Source organism: Arachis hypogaea, chromosome 7, assembly GCF_003086295.3.
Source record: "Arachis hypogaea cultivar Tifrunner chromosome 7, arahy.Tifrunner.gnm2.J5K5, whole genome shotgun sequence".
NCBI classification, from domain to species: Eukaryota; Viridiplantae; Streptophyta; class Magnoliopsida; order Fabales; family Fabaceae; genus Arachis; species Arachis hypogaea.
Genome location: NC_092042.1, coordinates 15138800 through 15154922, shown reverse-complemented (window position 1 = coordinate 15154922; position 16123 = coordinate 15138800). Strand labels below are relative to the sequence as shown.

General features: G+C 34.4%; 1 protein-coding gene and 1 non-coding gene across 3 annotated transcripts; both read right to left on the bottom strand.

Annotated features, from left to right (window-relative positions):
- Positions 1–381: 381 nt before the first annotated feature.
- Positions 382–5344, bottom strand: LOC112702601 (pentatricopeptide repeat-containing protein At4g18520, chloroplastic). 2 transcript variants are annotated; one of them, XM_025753708.3, is made up of 5 exons: positions 4355–5344; positions 3548–3847; positions 3127–3458; positions 2594–2762; positions 382–2399 (listed from the first exon to the last, which is right to left on the bottom strand). In XM_025753708.3, exons 2-5 carry the CDS (start codon positions 3729–3731, stop codon positions 607–609), a joined length of 2478 nt encoding a protein of 825 aa, XP_025609493.1. In that variant the 5' UTR covers positions 3732–3847; positions 4355–5344; the 3' UTR covers positions 382–606. The 2 variants fall into 2 exon arrangements, with proteins under 2 accessions (XP_025609493.1, XP_025609492.1); XM_025753707.3 differs by having other exon boundaries at positions 3127–3461; positions 4355–5147.
- A 10484-nt stretch (positions 5345–15828) lies between these two features.
- Positions 15829–15923, bottom strand: LOC112704331 (small nucleolar RNA Z103). The gene has a single exon (XR_003154964.1). It is a non-coding gene; the product is annotated as a small nucleolar RNA Z103 (small nucleolar RNA).
- Positions 15924–16123: the final 200 nt, after the last annotated feature.

Below are 16123 nucleotides of genomic sequence, written 5' to 3'. Positions count from 1 at the left end.
TGACTACTGAGATTCTTCTCAAGATATGCCTTCTCGTTTCGGGGAACACCTCTGCACCTGAGACTTAGAAAAAAAAAATCCCTTTCAATTATATATTATTGCCTATTGATCATATATTTCATAATCGCCATATTTATTTATTCTAATTTCGAGTTGGATCTCCTTTAACCTAGACATAACAAAGCAATACACAGTTTATCTCCAAATATGTTTTAACATAACACACATTGCAAATTTGCAATGTTCACAAATAGAAAGTTGAATCCATAGAATAGTTTCGTTTGGTAAAATCAGACATCCAATTTCTACTCGGGGCGTCTATCCAAACTTAAGAGAAGTTTGTTCTTGTTAGAGAGAGAACAGAACAGAACACCCAACAAGTAATTCAGAATCATCATGTTAATGATTTGGATAAATTAACATTAATACCCCAAAAGTAGCATTTGGCATTAAGAGTGGTGAGTGGATGCAAATACAAGTATACAACAAATGTATGCTATCATTAACATCTAGTAGCAGATCGATTGTGAAAATTAAAAACCTTTCTGCATACTCTACTTCTACTGAATATACACTATAATATACTCTACTTCTACTGAATATACACTATCTCGCAGAAGATTCAGAGGAAAGCCAGTAACGCGATGAGGACTCAATATCCCAATCGATGTCTTCACACCCACCTCCACTTGCAGTATAAACTGTTGCAAGGATATAATCATCCACCTCAAAGCCTTCTGCTTGCATTCTATACATGAGCTTCAATGCCTCTTGGCAATGCCCATTTCTTGCATAACCTAAGATCATGGCTTTCCAAGAAACTAAATTCCTCTCTGGCATGTTATCGAAGACTTGCAAGGCATCGGCAACATACCCACATTTTGCATACATGTAGATCAAAGCACTGTTTACAAATACATTAGACAAGGCAGGGGTCTTGCTTGCATAGGAATGAATCAATCTCCCTTGCATTGGCGCTTCTAAATTTGCGCATGCTTTCAGCAGCGACGAGTAAGTGTAGGCGTTTGGAACCACACCTTCCTCCATCATTTCCTGCAAGAACTGTAAGGCCTCAGATTCAAGCCCAAGCTTGGCACAACCAGAGATAATGGCAGTCCATAAGACAACATCCCTAGAAGGCATGTGCTGGAGCACCTTGAAAGCATGAGAGTATTCTTTGCATTTGCAGTAGAACCATACCAATGAGGTTCCTAGGTAAACGTTATCGTGGATAACGCTCTTGATTATCTGTGCATGCACTTCTTTTCCGGACAGCAAAGACTTCACTGAGCCACAAGCCATTGTGACACTTGCAATTGTCTTCTTATTAACATGAACCTTTTTCCTCTTCATCAATCGAAACAAACTTAGAGCCTCTTCGCCATACCCCTTTCGAGCATATCCTGATATAATGGATGTCCAAGTAGCTGTGTTTCTAACTCTCATTCTGTCAAAAACTTCTTTAGAATTCACAACTTCACCACACTTTGCATACATATCAATGAGGGAAGTTCCAACAAAAACATCACTCTTACATATTTTCTTTACTATGGCACCATGCAGCTGTGTCCCAAATTTCAATTCTTTATTCTCTCCACAAGCCTTTAGTGCAGCGCACACAGTGTATTCATTAGGAAAGAACCCATCACCAAGCATTTGCGAGAACATTAACAAGGATTCATGCCCAAGCCTTTGTTGGGAACATGCAGTAATCATGGTTGTCCAACATACCACATCTCGCTCAGCCATTCGATCAAATGTTCGAAATGCACTCGACATTTCCTCACATCTTGCATAAAAATGAACAACTGCACTGTCAACAATTAAATTCCTCCAGTTACTTTTCAAGATATGAGCATGAATTTGTTTTCCCAGCTCTAAATCCAATCTTTTACCACACAGATTCATGACGCACACCAGCATATTGCTGTTTGCTTGAACCCCATGTTTAATGGATTCACGAAACAAATTTAAAGCTTCATCATCCAGGTTATAATTCAAATACCCATCAATAATAGCAGTCCACGTAACTACGTCCCTTCTTGACATTTTATCAAACACTCGACGAGCCCGAGTTAAATTACCCAATCTCAAATAACTACAAATCAAATTATTATCAACATATGTTGCTGACTCTCTAAAACATTTCAATATGATTGCATGTATCCTTCCAACCTCTTCCATGTCATAACAAGACCGCAGCCAACGAGCTACTAACTCTGGACCAAAGCATCGACATCTCACATCCAAAATTTCTCTGTTCTGGCTGGAAGCATCACCACGAGATGTGATCATATTTTGAAGGTTGCCCTGTGCATCATCTATTGCTTCAATGCTTTGAGTTGCAGCATCATATTCTTCTACAGCAACCAAGCATGTGTTCCAAAGCCTTACGAAATCTTGTTACATAAACATAAGTGGCATACAAATACCAGATTACGTATAGAATCAACTGACATAACAGCAATCCAATGCAATTGAAAATCATTAAAAATTTGTGAACTGAATTGATTCTAAAGACTTGAAAAGCACTATCTTTCAAGGGACACTATTAAGAAATAAGAATCGAGGATCCAAAGAAAAGAAGTCTTACTATTTTGCACTTCTGGATTGTCATTGTAAGATTCAACTAATGTATGAAGATGCACAAAGAATTCTCTAGTTAAGTCTTCACGAAAAGTGGAGACAATTTCACTAATTTCTGACGGCTCGTCTTTCATAATTTGAATAAGGTCATTATGTCTCTGGACATCATCATCTATCTACAAAAGAGGAGAGCATATGACAAATTTCAGCATTATAGCACCCATCATCAACAAAAGAAGAATGTCATAATATTCTCACAGTAACATAAAAAGTTTTCTACATTACAACATCTTGCCCTTGTGTCTTTCATTTGTGACACCAATATTGTTACGAAACCTTTCTTTCCAAGAGATTAAACTGATAGGAGTAGACACTTATATCTTTTAATACCTCTCACGCAAGATTCTTTCTTTTGGAATTCAGCAAGAATTGAATTCTAGATGCCATAGAAGCTCATGCCATGTCATGAAACCATTTCTCAAAACCACAACAATGAGAATAACAAGTGAGAATCATAAAGTAGAATAACAAATGAGAGACCTGTTTAAGATTGTTTGCAAGCCAAAGAAGCCTGTCCTTGGTCCATGGATCATCTTCGTTGCGCGCTCTATCCTGACAGCGCGTAAAGAAGAAGTGCCTAATGCTGTTCCATTTCTTGTTCAGAACCAGCAACCTCCTCCAATTAGCCAAAGCATGTTTGTGTTCATGTTGGTGTTCATTCTCCTCCACCATGAAATCGTCAATTAATTCATCACAATCTCGAATCAGTTGGCAGTTATGGAAGCAGTCGTTGCTGCCAGTGTCATCCCAATCGTCATCAGAATCATCACAAGAACAAGCAGCAGAAGCAGGGGTATAAGTACAACCTGGCACTGCTTTAATCAAAATAAGGCATCAATTACTTGCAAGAAACAGCAAAAGAAAGAGTGAAGAGTAAGGAGCTAGTTACTATTACTGTTACCATTGGCCTTGGTAGTGATAAAAGGTAAGCGCGAAGATGGAGAGAATAACAAGGAGGAGACAGGAGAAGGAAAGTATGGTAAGGGTTTAAGAGGGAAAGAAGCTTGAGAGGTAGAAGAAGACGGAGGAGGAGGTGGTTGAAGAAGAAGTAGAAGAGTTGGAGAGTGTTGGAGTGCTTTAGCCATTTGGAGGGTAAGGAAGGGATAAGGAACTGAAGTGACTATGAGTATGAGCTGAGCATTACATGTCCACCAGTTCCACCTTCAGTTTCACCAATGTTATCACTTATACTAGGATCAAACTGCAAAAATATCACAGAAAAATAACAACATTAAATATCAGCACAACAGTGAATCAAAACCAAAAATAGAATAGCAATAAATTAATGAATCAATAACAAGTTAAAAGCAAAAAATAGCAGCAGCCATCAGACCAATAATGCAAGAAAACTTGTTCACCGTACCCTTTGCACCATATTAGAAGGTTCCAAAAACATTTATTATTCCATCCGTGACAATTTTCATAACAACAGCAGCTATTTATTATCAACCTCATCACACCACCAATTCACCAAAACCAGACAACACAAATACCACCAAAATCACATTTGGAGTCTCCACTTTTCAAATTATAAGATTAATAAATTCAAATTAAAATCAATTAGCAGCAGCAATAATAAGAATAAACAATTAATAGTAGCAGCGGAAATAACAATTAACAAATTTAAAAAAATAAAATCAATAGAAGAACAGAGAAAATCAAGAAGCAAAAAATAGCAAGAAGCTGAATCAGAAATAGAAGAACCAACCTGTTATTGATGAGTTGTTGATGCAGACAGAGTGGCAGAGTGCAGGGAGGACGACCGAAAGAGAGGCGGTACGAGGATGACGGCGTCCTGCTGGAGAGCTGCTGCGGCCTGCGTGCTGCGGCCTGCGTGGAGCCGCCGAGGACGACGGCGTGTTACTGGGAGAGGACGAGGCGTGCTGCGTGGAGCCGTGCTGGGGGGACGACGGAGAGAGAGACAGGCACTACAAGGAAGGGAGAGGAAGAGGAAAGGGCTGCGGGACGCGAGTCAGGGTTGGTGCTGTTATGGCGGAGGCGCGGAGCAGAGGGAGGACGATAGGGGACTGTAACTGTGGGAGAGGGAGAAGAGGGAGACCAAGCACGGCGATGCAGAGACTAGAGAGGGGGATGCAGCAGTGACGCGAGCTCCGCTGGATGAGGACGCGACGGCGACGACGAGAGACGCACAGCGGCACAGGAGCAAGGAGACGCGACGTCACAGTCAACGGAGATGCACACGAGACGGGACAAGACGCAGAGGAGACGGCGACGTGGAAGCAACCGTGCGGTGGCGGTGGCGGTGGGGGCAGATTTGTGAGTGTGAGAGGGAGGCTCTGCCTCTGAGTGAGCTTGAGAGTTGAGAGAGAGTGAGAGGGTTTAAAGGCAAACAACGAGGTAGATATAATATATATCAGCTTGTATTAGACTATTAGCCCAAGTTGAGATCATGTTTCGCTATATCTAGATTTGGATATTTAAAAATTAAAAGGGATTCTTCTCCACCATGCGAGATGCAACAAGCAAAATATTAAAAATCCAATCTAATCCATTTCCTTGATGGCAAATTCTATGGTATGGACAGTAAAAAACATCCATATGTCTGGATGCTACGTGGAATGAGTATGCTTTCAACGCATGTAAGGGGGGCCAGCAGGTTATGATTGTTCAGCAGGTAAAGGGACTGACACTGTCAGTCGAATGCAGTGTGTTGGAATTCGCTTCAAATGATATTACCGAAATAAAGAGAAGTGGTTAATTTAATGATATAGTTTATCTTTTTTGAGAGATAGACCAAAAAAATGCACACAGTTTGTTTTTTTTATAACTGGATAGAGTTTGGATGTCCAATAAAATGTAAGAAAGCCTGAAAAGATGTGATCTACGAAAGGGGAAAAAAATACTGGGTTAACCGAGAATAAAACCCACGAGCATCCAAACAAAAAGCTAATGCTACTGAAGGTATTAAAAAAAAATTCTTATAAGAGCTCCATATAAAATATGCATTCCGTTTTCTACCTTAGCTTTTTTATTGTTTTAGCTATATTGAATTATGGATCATGCTGTTTAAGATGTAAATGAATTAAAAGGCTATCCTTAATTAATTTTAAGAAGCCAATAATGTATTCTATTTTATTATATAAACAAGTGTATTAATCTATGCCATCCACGCGATAAAATTGAAATTATAATTTTAAATTATTTTGTTAAGATTAAATTTAATTATAATAATTTGATTAATAAAAATATAACATGTTATGTATTATTTGCTTTTTCTTAATCTAGTGTTAAATATATTAACTCTAAAATAGTTATTAATTGGTTTTAGTAATCTACTTTATTCAATAAATCAAACATATATACTTAATGTGACCATAAATTACTTAATAATAGTTAGACTCACTAACAAATTTAGAAAATAGAACAGTGATTTCATTCTACAGAAAAAATAAATTCATGAGGAATTAACACCTCACTTTTATTAGTTGGAGAAAAAATTTCAGTTTTAGTATATTTTGTCATTATTATACATTTTTCTCTAATCATATATTTACTGTTTTCTTTTTCTTGTTTCAGCATTTTGAACCTGGGTTTAACTTCTCGTAGTTCTCATTTCTCAGTCATTCTATTAGATGTAGTTGATAACTATTGAAATTCTTCGATTAATATAGGAAAAAAATATATTATTATATGATATAATTAATATGAATATATTTTATTAATAAATAAACAAAATTAATATAAAATAAAATTATACATAAGAAAAAGCAAAGAAAATAAAATTAAAATAGCAAAAATGATAAAAAGATTATTTTTATAATTTTATTTTGTCATTTTTATTTATAGAAGATTAGAAAATAGTAAATTTTTAAATAAAGTAATTTATATTTGTTGTATTCAAGTTAAATAAGTAATAAATTATCTTATTTTAATTTATCCCTTAAATGTATGTATCATAAAAATTAAATCAAATAATTAATATACATAATTTTAAATTGTGTGATACTTAAATATCTATTCAAATCAATTAGTTGATATAATTAATTCATCATAATGAATTGTCGTTAATGAGTTAAACAAAATAAAGCAGAAGCATGCTATGTTGATTCTATCATTAAAGATAAAAATTCGATGTAAAAATTAAATCAAATAATTTTAAATTATGTAATACTTAAATATCTATTCAAATTAATTAGTTGATATAATTAATTCATCATAATGAATTATCTTTAATGAGTTAAATAAAATAAAGTAGAAGGAATAAAGGGTTGGGGGAAGAGAGAGGGGGGAGGGGAAATTTGGGTCACGAGGGGGGGTTGGGAATGACTTGGATCTGTTACTTTTTTTTTTACCAAATTAAAAACCGGCTTTTTCATTCACTAAATATTAAGGCCCAACTTGCATAGCCCAACACTGCTGAAAAATTCTGTTGGCCCACCATCTATGTTCTTCCAAAAATTTGTTTAGCATTATTATTCCATTACCAACGATACTTAATAACTAATTATCTGAACCCCTTCATGACCCACATCTGCAAAAGTCTCTGTCTTTCCATCTTGTGTCAGGAGCACTGATATCTATCACCACAGGTGTCGTTCAATAGGTGCATACACATGGCGTCCATACCTCTAGATATTCTCAGTGCTCCATACCATAGCCTTTGCCTTCGTTGATTGCCACAAGCTAGAGAGAAAATTTAAAAACAAAGGAAAAGTATAGAACTTAAGTGCCTAAAACAGACAAGAATTGAACAACTCTGTTGAATTTTTAGGAGAAAAGCAGAATAACTGAAAATAATATTATATGAAGTTGTTGTATTAAAGTTGTATTTTATATTATACAAAAGTCATGTTATTTATAAAGATACTTTCAACTAACTTTATAAATATCTATCTACTAACTACTAGTTATTACTGACTTAACTCTCAACTACTAACAACTCTAATAATATTTTAATATGCCCCCTCAAGTTGGTGGACATGTCAATAGTCTCCAACCTGGATACGTTTCGATGAAATGGTTGGCGAAGAGGCGTATCACGCGGTAACGCAGAGAAAAAGGTGTGTGGCGTGAGACAAAGTGAAGACAAAGAAAAAGAGTGGTGCGGCATGGGCCGCAATTCGATCATGACAGAAGAGAAGAACAAGGCTTCTGTGAGCGGTGTGCAGTGACGCAGAAGAGACTATGCATGCGATGTTGTGACGCAGAGGAAGAAGACGCGTGTGGTGCGGTGACGCAGAAGAAACGATGCGTGCGATGCGGTGACGCAGAGGAAGAAGACGCGTTTGGTGGCTGATACCAGTGATTTTTGACCTATTGAACTCAAAAAAATGAGGATGAGATGTCGAGGACGCCAGGACGACCGGTTGTTTTGAACAAATAGATAAAGAGAGGAAGAAACAAGGCTACTTCTCTCGTTCTGTGTTTGAAAGTGAGACAACAAGGGAAGAAAAAAAGAGAGAAGAAAAGAGACGTCGGGGACGCCGCGACTACCGACAGTGTTTTGAATAGATAGATAAAGAGAAGAAGAAACAAGGCTACTTCTCTCATTCTGTGTTTGAGAGTGAGACAACCAAGGAAAAAAGAGAGAAAAAAAAGAGACGTCGGGGACGCCGCAACCACCGTCAGTGGATTGAACAGATAGATAAAGAGAGGAAGAAAATATACAGGTGGTTTTTTTTTTACCGAAGGAAAAGGAGAAAGGAAAAAAGAAGAAGAGAAGAGAAAAGAAGAAAAAGTGATGATGACAACAAACTTTGAGAGGCGCGTGAAAGTGTAGGTCTCAATGACCATAATTTTGGGTAATAGAAAGAGAGAGGGAATGATATAACCAAGACAACACTAGCTATTGAAAACAGAAGATCATCCGTTTAGAGGAGAAGGAACGATGACAAAAGTTGGATTTTCACTATAATGAATATAGAAAGGGCTAGAGGGATTTTGTGCTACGTTAGAAGATGATTCTGCCATTATAGAGGAAGAAGACAATGGCGAAGAGTGGAATAAAAGAAGATAATATTATATGAAGTTGTTGTATTGAAGTTGTGTTTTACATGATACAAAAGTCATGCTATTTATAAAAATACTTTCAACTAACTTCATAAATATCCATCTACAAACTACTAGTTATTACTGACTTAACTCCCAACTACTAACAACTCTAATAATATTTTAATAAACTCAATAATTATTAATGGTCTTTTTGAATCAAAACTTACTATAAATTATTTTCACTTCCACTCACTATTCACTACACAAAACTACAAATCATAATCTCTCTCCCCAATGCCCCCATGCTGTCGCAGTTTTGTCGTGCTGTCGTAGCATCACTGTTGTACCATCCTCGTGCGCCATCGCCGGTCGTCTTTGCATCCTTCTTTGTCACTTTATTTGCCGTTCGTGCAAGAAAGATAGCCATCGCGCTTCTGCTTCACCCTCTTCGCGTCCCATCGCGAATCGTCTATGCAGTAGTCTCACATCATCGTCACTCTCCCATCGTACCGTCGTCTAATCCGCTCCACTCGCACCCACTCTGCTCGCCCGACGCATTCTCACCGCTCGCAATTCCTCATCCGCATCGCTCACATCTTCTACTTTTGCAGTTCTATTCACACTCGAGTCGTACGCGCTCGCGCCGGCCCCCTCTTTCCTCGCCGATTGCAAGGGCTCTGTAGATAAAATAATACCGCTTGTGTCACTCTTTCTTTGTATAGTTTATTTCTTTTCTGCTTAGAGTTTTTCATGCCTTCTTTATTAGGTTTTAGTAATCATGATTCAATTTAGGATAATTCATTCTGCTAAAATTGACTAATCATTATGCATTTGTGAATAAAAGTGAATGTTGGGGGAGTTGAAAATCAAAGAATGTCGAAGATGGTAATTACAAATATATTATCTTCTTCCATCAGTGCTTGATTTAAGGTTGTAAACCTAATGCTTTATTATTTGCTTTTCATTTAAAGCTTATGAGATTCTTAATATGGAACATGTACCAAGGCTATTGCCGAAGAAAGAGGATATAAGCTTGGTTAATAGAAATAAAAGAATGCTGGGACAACTTTTGGGAATCCTAAATGTATGTTAAGACTAGTTACTTTATTTTGTTTTTAGAAGCAATGGAAATAGAATGTTATAATCTACAAAGTTTGGATTTATTGAATACATTTAAGCTTTCTGATATTGATAGTACTTAGTACTTACTTGGTTTATTGCTAGTGCTTACAAAGTCTGGATTTACTTGGTTTCTATATTTTTTATAGGTTATAGGATATTCCTAATTGAATAATGTCGTAATAGATACAATGCTGAGTTGAATTTTTTAAAGAATTTTTCAAACCCATGGATGCGGTTGAGAATGAGGATCTTGTATTTACTTTGGAGACTGTTATGGTTAAATTTGGGAAAGAAATGGCACCATATGCATTGGGTTGCTTCTATAAATATTTATTAGATTCAAATAGCTAGATTATCTTAGGTTGAGTAATAATTGTGTCTTTTACTTTTAAAAGTAGATGTTTCTTTGTATATAGTTGTTGATGTTACTTTGTTTTTATAATTGTCATTATATGGTTGTTTCTTTATTTTTTAGATAGATATTCCTTTGCTTATGACTGCGTATGTGTCCTTGCTTATGGTTGCAGATGGATGATTGTAGAAAGTCTATTTTAAAATGATTGACGAATTTAAACTGATTGAAGAGGAGTTTGAAACAGTTGATGAATCGGATAAAGTGAAAGAGACGTGATCCAAGTATAGCAACTAGAAAGTTATTCTTTGTTTAGCTAGTTGTATAGTAATGATATACCAGTTTTCTAAGCGATGTAGTTTCATCCCGTCTAACAAAATATAAAGTTTTCTAAACGATGTAGCTTCACTTTCCATGGACATCCTGAAGAGGCAAAAGCAATATGCAAAAAATTACGTCAGATGTTTCTTTTGTTAAACAATGGATTTTTTTTATACTAAATGGATGATTCTTTTTGTATTACTTTTGGTCATGATTAATTCCTGTATCGACAGTGTTGCAAATTGTATGGATAACTTGAATGAATATCATGATTTCTTTCATTTCATTTTAGCATGATGACAAATTTATAGTTACTTATGTGGGATAAGCTTTTTTTATTTTTCATTCACATGGCTTCTGTTAAAGTAACATTTATTTTGTATGAAAAAAAAATATCTTGATACTTGACAGAAGTAACATCCTCTTAGATCTTTACAAAAATAATTAGGTACCTAATAGAAGTTACTTGTATTTATTTTTTACTGCAAAGATGATTCAATTGATAGTGAATACAAGCGTCACAAAAGAAGGAAAAAAATTTTGTATTTATCTTGATGCTTGTTTAACAAAATTTAAAGAAGGAAAAAAAAAGATAAAAGAAAGAACAACAACAATATTTGGTTATTTGCTTTTTCAGGAGTGATCAAAGTGTTTTGACAGTTTTCCTTTTACCCATTTTTTTACTTCATGCGATTATTATACTTGAACTTTGGAGTTACAATTTTTATCAAATTAAATACGAGTCCACATACACAACATACTACTTAGTGATGAACTTATGAGGCAAGTGTTACTTCCATGATTAACTTTATTATCAAGTGGTTAGGGTGTATGCAACAAATGCATAGCCATCTATGTCTATTATATATTAACTATAAAAATGTTATAAGTCACAACAATTGAATCAATAAGTACAACATGGATTCAATTACTTCAAAGTTAATTCCCTTCTTAAATGATGATTCCTTTTAAAAGAATCATCCATTTAGTATAAAAAAACATCTATTTGTTTAACAAAAGAAACATGTGACGTAAATTTTTGCATAAATATTCAAGTTGCCTACAAGAAGAAAGATACTAAGTATGACCAAAATAAAATACATCTAATTCTTAAAGTATTATAAAAATTCAGAATTGTAACAAAAAAAAACTCAAAATATATCAAAAGTGTCTCAAACGGTAACGTCATCACATGCATACATTATGATGGATTCCACTCTTTGCATGATTTTTAGGTATCTAAACTCAAACTGAACTTTAAATTTGGCAAAATTAAACTAATTTTAGTCTAATTTTTATCCCAAACTTGCAAACCACATTAAAAAGAAATCAGTGCAGCATGTGCACACATTATCCATCAAAACAGGAAACATTAAACCAATAGTGTAAATATTAGTAGCATCCACCCATTGAACGGAAAAGAACAGTTCTATAACAAATTTAAAAAAGCTGACATATCACAAATGAAACATTCACATTTTCGTTTATAAATATCATCTTTGTCAACGTGTCCAGTTTCTTGCAGCAATTTCATATGATTAAATTCACATCAAACTTCGAATAAATCAAAATTAAGTTAAATCAGAACTAATCTTTTAAAAAAAAAAACAACATCCATGCTCATTCAATAAGAACCATCCATTCACAAGAAAAAGCAACAACCAATAAATTATAATTGAATCATATGCATACTCAACAAAAATAGGCATTCAATTCGCATGATTAAAACATCCAACAATTACAATCAGAGACAAATTCATTTATCAATCCACCAAAAATCAGAATATTTTCACACAAGAACATCTAGTATCGCAGAAAATCCTTTTCAATTCCTACAATAAAAACTCTAATTTTAGACAGAAGTAACATCCAACAATTCAAAATTCATATTATATGAATGTATCATTATATGCAAAGGATCTAGTACAAAATCAACTTACAACCACTTTACTCATCAAAATCAATCAAGTAACACCCATGAATAAATACTTACCGAGAGTACTTTCCGGTGAGGCTTCACGGCGCAACCTGGAGGAGTCCGACATGGTGCTCGTGGGGACAGAACACGGGAGGCAATGTCGAGTAAACCGACTAAGAAGGGGAGGCTTCAATGGCGGGACGACGACGACATGCAGCAGTAGCGCCGGTCTGGGGTGAGCTTCTGACACCCTGTGATTGCTCGTGCATGGGCAAGACGGAGGCGCTATGGCGGTCTGGCGCGAACTTCTGACCCTCGCGGTTGCTCGCACGTGGATGGGACGGAGGCACTGTGACGGTCTTGGGAGAGCTTATGACGTCGCGGTTGCTCGCATGTGGACGGGACGAAGCTACTGCAGCCCTAGACCCTATCTAGGAAACACGTATGACAAACGTGGGGGGATGCACTGCCAGTGGGGGATTTTTGATTCTGCTGTAGTGAAACGGTGAAAGATGGGGGTTAACTAGGCTTAATTTGGTTCACTGTGGGTAAATTGGGATGTTGCTTCTTGCTTGTATGGTGAAATAGGTTTTGGGGTCCAGCCCAATAGGAGTTGGCAGGAGTTGGCTGAACCCCCTCTTGGTTTCCTAGCGGAATAGAAAAATAAAATAATGCTTCTCACTCCCTTGGCTAAACTAACACTGGGTAATAAAGACATACAATAAAAAATAGAGACCAAGAGCAGGGACAGATCTAAGAATTCGATAAAGAAGGGATCGAAAATTAAAGAGAAAGTAAGGTAAACAATGTAAATGTTGAATAACATGAACAACACTTTAAAAAAGAAGATCAAATTAATTATTAAAATCAGATTCTTAATTTATTAGAATAATCAATTGTTGAATTAAATGATTAGAGTTAGGCAATGTAACCTCCTCCGTCACATCATGTTCCCATTCTATCTTAACCCCCCTCCTCCAACTCACGTTTTCTCCTTCCACCACGCCGTGACAAAAACAGCGTCGTAGCTTCAAGCACCGATTCCTCCATCACCAGTTGAACCTTCATCATTATTGTGAGACCTACTTTCACTATCACTATGGCTTGAACTGCTGAGACTTGCTGTAGTGAAAGCTTTGCACTTTGGTGGAGTAAAATGCTGGGAGCCTAAAACTCTTGATGCCTCCCTCAATCTGCAGTGAGCTTCTGAATCTTGCTGCTTCAATCTCTTAGCACGTAATTCATTCAATGCATCATTCTTGGTTGTCTTGTTAGCAGATTTGGCTGCTGCTCACATTCGCGACGATGACAACGGTGGAGATTGCTTTCTAGGAATTGTTATTTTTCCTTTAATACCATGCTTCGATGCTATCTTCCCCAATAAATTCTTGTCATCCTTTTTGGTGGCCCTATCTGACAAGATCATTTCTCTTTGAAGTTCAGTCATATCAGAAAGCTTGCATCTATTATCTTCAATGTTGGATGGTTATTTTAATAGGTATGCGGATGACTATTTTAATTCTTATGTGGATGGTTATTTGATTGGAATGAGTTTAGTTAGATACAATTAAAATGTTGGATGTTTAATTCATTGGGTATGCAGATGATTATTTTTATTTTTAAGTGGATGGTTATCCTTAAGTACCGATGAGGGTTCTTGTTGACGAACCAGTGGCGGTGAGGATGATCTCGGCGATGACGACGGGTCCGGTTGGTGACCAAGTGACGACATGAAGAACCCAGGAGGTGACGATGATGTCAGGTGAGGGAGAGGGTGATGCCGACGAAAGGAGCTGGTTGGTGAGGTGGCGACGGCAGAGAGTTTGGGAGAGAACTTGGTGCTTTGGCAAATTAGAGTATAATGGATGGTTAAAATTTTTGAATTATTGAATGGAGATTTTTGGTTGGGTAATTTGGGTGGAGTGTTTTTTTTTTTTAACTTCATTGGGCCAAATTTCCAATTCATTGTTTACGTTGTTTAGATTTTCCGTTATCTACTTAGCAGAGGCAAAAATTAAAATATTGTATAATTAAATATAATATTATATGTTTAGTAATATATATAATTATGATTAATATTTTTTAATTAATAAAATACTGATAGGTGTTTGTTATATAAAAAGGTTATCTTGATTTTTATAATTTTTTAATTTTAGATTCGATAAAATATAAAAATTATTTATTTTTTAATTATTTTATTTATTGAGTATTATTGTGACAGTAAATTATATTTTTATACTTCATATTATAAAAAAATATGTTATAAAATAATATAAATAAATTATTCTAATAACTTTGTTATATGTATTTAAAATATATTCATGAACAAAATATATAAAATATAATCGTTTTAATGAATTTACTTAATATATTATATTTTTAATATCATGAAAAAATAAATAAATTTTAAAATAATTTACTTTCATGTATGTAATATAATATATAAAAAAATTTAGCTATTAAAATATTAAAATATTTTTATATGATAATAGGTGTGAAAATTAAGAAAAAAATATTTTAAAAGAAAAAAATTTTAAATATTTAAAGGTTTGAAAATTTATTTAATCGAAAAGTGATTGACAATAATATCTTTCTCAATCTAAATATTGTTAATTATTTTTTAGTTTAATAATTTAATTATTATATAAGACAATTATACTCTATTTTTCAAGTAAAATTATATAATTTATAAAAACTTTTTATACTTAAAATTATTAAAAAAAATTGAGGAGCCAAGCCTATGCATTCACCCTTTTGGATTTATTTTTGACTAAGAAATAAAGACTAAATTTTGTGTATAACGTAGTATTATGTTTAGTTTAAAATAAATATAAAAATTAAGACATAAATTTAAAATTTAAAAAATTAAATAATTTTTTTTTTAAAAAAAATATTATTAAATTTTCTGTTTCTATTTTTAAAAATTTCAGTTTTATGCGTCCTTATTTTTTAGAGATATTGGACTAAAATTTGATAGAAATTTTAGTTTTAATTTTTTGTCACCAAATACAATACTCACTCTCAAATTCAATTCTAAAAAACAACCACAGTCTAAGCGTTTCACCCCTAGGCATAATTGAAAAACCGAACCAATCCAACTGATCGGACCAAAAACCCAGTGACCCAAGGTCAATCCAGGCTTAACGTTGGATCAGACAAAAACAAACTCGATGAAAACAGACTTAGTATTAGTTACTTACTTACTTAGGTGGTTGATTTATATTTTATACTGGATGGTTGGTTGGTTTTTGGCTTTTTGCTAATAAATACCCAGTCTTTAAAACTATTCCTTAGACAGTTTACGGATAGTTATTCTTATTGTTATTCAACAGTGATTAATTCATGAATTTATCATTTTATAAATTTATTTTTTTATTTTAGAAGATCTAAATTAATTTTTATATACGGGTTATCCACGATTGTGAAATGGCCGATGCAAAACAAAATCTTAGATATATATTCAAAAATTAAAACATCATTAGATATGAAATAATTGTTAATGTTATTATAGGAAGAGATAGATCAGAACTAATTGGCTTGGTTTTTCGAAAGAGACAAAATCGCACAATATTTTCAGCTTCGATCATTTGGAGAAAAGATCATCACTTCCATCTCTATATGACAGTAATTTGTGATGAAATACATTAGACATCCTAGAAAATTAACATTTTTAATAAAAATCTAGAAAACTAACTAACAATAATAATAGAAAGACAAAAAAAAATCAAAAAATTTATTTTATATAGTATTTATTTATTATAGAATACATTAAATAAAGACAAAAATAATAGGTTTTAACTAATATTTTTAAG

Excerpts from the sequence above, each read along its gene's own strand:
- LOC112702601 (XM_025753707.3), bottom strand. The coding sequence starts at position 3,731 with ATGGCTAAAGCACTCCAACACTCTCCAACTCTTCTACTTCTTCTTCAA. Across the intron at positions 3,462-3,547 it reads TATCACTACCAAGGCCAATG|CAGTGCCAGGTTGTACTTAT; the intron begins GTAACAGTAATA and ends TTTTGATTAAAG. Across the intron at positions 2,763-3,126 it reads TTGCAAACAATCTTAAACAG|ATAGATGATGATGTCCAGAG; the intron begins GTCTCTCATTTG and ends CCTCTTTTGTAG.